General features: G+C 33.0%; 1 protein-coding gene across 2 annotated transcripts; it reads left to right on the top strand.

Moving 5' to 3' along the window:
- The first annotated feature begins 1,226 nt into the window (after positions 1-1,226).
- Positions 1,227-3,612, top strand: Rpp30 (ribonuclease P protein subunit Rpp30). 2 transcript variants are annotated; one of them, XM_076443373.1, is made up of 4 exons: positions 1,227-1,501; positions 1,586-2,189; positions 2,327-2,474; positions 3,366-3,612. In XM_076443373.1, the coding sequence occupies exons 1-4, from the start codon at positions 1,323-1,325 to the stop codon at positions 3,452-3,454; spliced, it is 1,020 nt and encodes a 339-aa protein (XP_076299488.1). In that variant the 5' UTR covers positions 1,227-1,322; the 3' UTR covers positions 3,455-3,612. The 2 variants fall into 2 exon arrangements, with proteins under 2 accessions (XP_076299488.1, XP_076299489.1); XM_076443374.1 differs by having other exon boundaries at positions 1,286-1,320.
- Positions 3,613-3,825: the final 213 nt, after the last annotated feature.

Here is a 3,825-nt window from a genome sequence, read left to right as displayed (position 1 = left end):
GAACGATACTGCCCTCCAAATTCACTCCACGCTCTGGACTATTCCTGGCAGTTCCAAACTGTGCTATCAGGGTGGCAGTTCCAAACTGTGCTATCAGGGGTGCTATCAGGGTAGTCAGTGTGCCCAGATTCCACGTTTTTTTTCGCGCATGCGCGTCAAACCAGTAACGTATAGCTATGTTGCGGCCGATGCGATGATGTAGCAGAGCCCTGAGGCAGCTACAGTCAGCGGCGATAATAAGTGGACACGCTTAAAAATCGCATAACTTTTTAGAAATTGGTCCAAAGGACTTGAATTTTTTTAAGATGTTAGACCGACTAGTTCGCTAGAGAATAAGTAATTAAAATTTATTACGATTGCAATTGGTAGGAATTATACAAAATTTTAAAATATAATGTTTTGCCAACTTTTTTATCTGGGCCTGTAACGATAATTTAAAAAATGTGTTTTATAGATTTCGGTAACTTATATGCATACTGAAAATTTCATCGAAATCGGTCAACATTGCAGATCACGTAAGGGCGAAATGCCCTGGCAAGGCTGAAAATCTGCGACTTTCACCCTTAAGCTCTCACCTTTAAACGTATGTAGCTCATTGCAATGTTGACCGATTTCGATGAAATTTTCAGTATGCATATAAGTTACCGAAATCTATAAAACGCATTTTTTAAATTATCGTTACAGGCCCAGATAAAAAAGTTGTCAAAACATCATTTTTTAATATTTTGTATAATTACTACCAATTGCAATCGTAATAAATTTTTGTTTACTTATTCTCTAGCGAACTAACCGGTCTAACATCTTAAAAGAATTCAAGTCCTTTGGACCAATTTCTAAAAAGTTATGCGATTTTTAAGCGTGTCCACTTAATATTGCCGCTGAAGAAGTCGTGTATTGAATTTGCCAAATAAAATATTTTGTTGTTTATTATTTATCTTGCTTAATTATTTTAGCACTCCTTTCCTCTTCCCCATCCTCTAAATACAATAGAATAAGTCGGAATTATATTATTATCTGAATATATATATATTATATTTCAATATCTCATATGTATATACGAATATATATACAAATACACTTGTCATTCATTCGTTTTTCATAATCAGTTCCATTCGGCATGGTGCTCAAGGTGCCACATTTCCTCGCGAAGCGTACTTTACTGAGGCTGAAAAGTCGCGCATGCGCGAAAAAAAACGTGGAATCTGGGCACACTGTCACTAGTTCGGTCGCTCATCTTTAGCTGAGAGGGCGCCCTGAACAGTGGTTCAAAAAAGTACCAGAGTCGACACCCCCTGGGCTCATGTCAAATAAAAAATTTCTGTATGATTCCTACAAATTGTAATCTAAACAAACGTTTATTTATACTCATTCTCCAGCAGACTGGTCGGTTTAACATCGTAGAGAAAATTCAAGTCCTTTGGACCAATTTTGATATTGTTCCCGACAATCCCGACTGTTTTAATAACGAACATAACCCAAAGAAAGATTCACACTTGGACATGTACATAAAAATTTTAATTTCAATCGTTCAAATAAACCCACGTCAAAACGAATGCACGATCGTTTAAACTGTTCTTTTATTTAGATTCAATATACTTCGCAGCATGGATATTAGACAAACTGTAGGATTCTACGATCTATGCGTAAACGATCCGAGTGACAGACAGAATTTATATATTGTTTTGTCAAGATTGTACGAGTTAGGATTTAAAACAGTAGCATTAAATGTTAATTTAGATGAAAGTGCCGTTGTGCCAGATAAGAAGAAGAAAAAGAAAAATGACGAAGGGGAATCCCTTCAGAGTATTCTACTAAATACATTTGATATAGAAACCGTCAAAAGGGATTTTGACGGAAAATTGAAAATCTTTAATCGAATTACGTTTCTTTGTTCCGATCCAGCAAAGACGCATATATTAAATCATTGTGCAGGCTTAAAGAAATACGATCTGTACGCTTTTGTTCCGAGAACACAGAATGCATTACAGTTTGCATGCACTCAATTAAACTGTGATATAATTACATTGAGAGCATCTTCTACAACTTTCAAACTGAATCGAAAGCTGTACAAACAAGCTATCGAGAGAGGGGTACATTTTGAAATTCAGTATGCAGATCTGTTGAACACGGAATTTCGAAAACATACTATACATTATGCACACTTGTTCCATACATATGGAAAAAGTAAGGTATGTTAGCACTAGTACCAAGTAATTGATTCTGTAATATAACTAAAAATATTTTTATTAACATGAGTATTATTAAATATATTTCACAGTTTCATAAATTATATACTTACACAAAATTTCATATTACCTTCTTGTAGAATGTTATACTATCTAGCGGTGTTAATGATGCCAAAACAATTAGAAACCCATACGATTTAATTAATTTATCACACATACTTGGCTTGAATGAAATTCAAGCTAAAGCGTCGGTATTGCATCAATGTAAAAAGCTTCTTCTGAGAGCAGGTACGTATGTGTGTACATATATATATACAGTCACTGACAATTTAAAGTGGACACCCTTAAAAATCGCATAACTTTTTAGAAATTGGACCAAAGGACTTGAATTTTTTAAAGATGTTAGACCGGCTAGTTCGCTAGAGAATAAGTAAACAAAAATTTAATACGATTGCAATTGGTAGGAATTATACAAAATTTTTAAAAATGATGTTTTGTCAACTTTTTTATCTGGGCCTGTAACGATAATTTAAAAAATGCGTTTTATAGATTTCGGTAACTTATATGCATACTGAAAATTTCATCGAAATCGGTCTTCATTTCAATGAGCTACATACGTTTAAAGATGAGAGCTTAAGGGTGAAAGTCGCAGATTTTCAGCCTTGCCAGGGCATTTCGCCCTTACGTGATCTGCAATGTTGACCGATTTCGATGAAATTTTCAGTATGCATATAAGTTACCGAAATCTATAAAACGCATTTTTTAAATTATCGTTACAGGCCCAGATAAAAAAGTTGACAAAACATCATTTTTGAAAATTTTCTTTAATTCCTACCAATTGCAATTGTATTAAATTTTTGTTTACTTATTCTCTAGCGAACTAACCGGTCTAACATCTTTAAAAAATTCAAGTCCTTTGGTCCAATTTCTAAAAAGTTATGCGATTTTTAAGGGTGTCCACTTTAAATTGTCAGTGACTGTATATATACATTCCTCTTGTATTTATACATTATTCCTCTTGTATTTATAGTTTTGTTTTAGATATAAATTTCTTATATATATATATATATATATATATATATATATATATATATGCATATCTAAAACATTTTATTTCAACATAGATATTTATTATCGACTATTAATTGTTATTGTTACTATTTTGAACATTCTTTTTAGAAAGAAGACGAAGAGGGAAAGCAGCATTCATAATTGAAGAAGAAAAAGAAGCAGCGGATGATAACGAAGACGATGGGGGACTTCCATAAAAATTGAAGCCGTAAAAGTGTTCTGCGATTCTGTTAAAATTTGTGTAAGAAAATAATAAAGGAGGCCACCAGAGAACACTGTATTTTTTTCTGAAGATATTAAAGACAAAGCTTCATAATTATAAAATAACATCATAAAATAAAATCATAAAATAACATGCACAATATCGTCCTTTAGAAGATAGTTTCAAATAGACGAATATATAAACGAAATAATTAGAAACCCATACGATTTAATTAATTTATCACACATACTTGGGTCGAATGAAATTAAAGCCAAAGCGTTGGTATAGCATCAATGTAAAAAGCTTCTTCTGAGTTCTGAGAGCAGGTACGTATATATATGTACATATATACAGGGTGAGGCGCCA

Source organism: Lasioglossum baleicum, chromosome 19, assembly GCF_051020765.1.
Source record: "Lasioglossum baleicum chromosome 19, iyLasBale1, whole genome shotgun sequence".
NCBI lineage: Eukaryota > Metazoa > Arthropoda > Insecta > Hymenoptera > Halictidae > Lasioglossum > Lasioglossum baleicum.
Note: the sequence above shows the minus strand (reverse complement) of the source record. Positions and strands in the feature narration are given on the sequence as shown.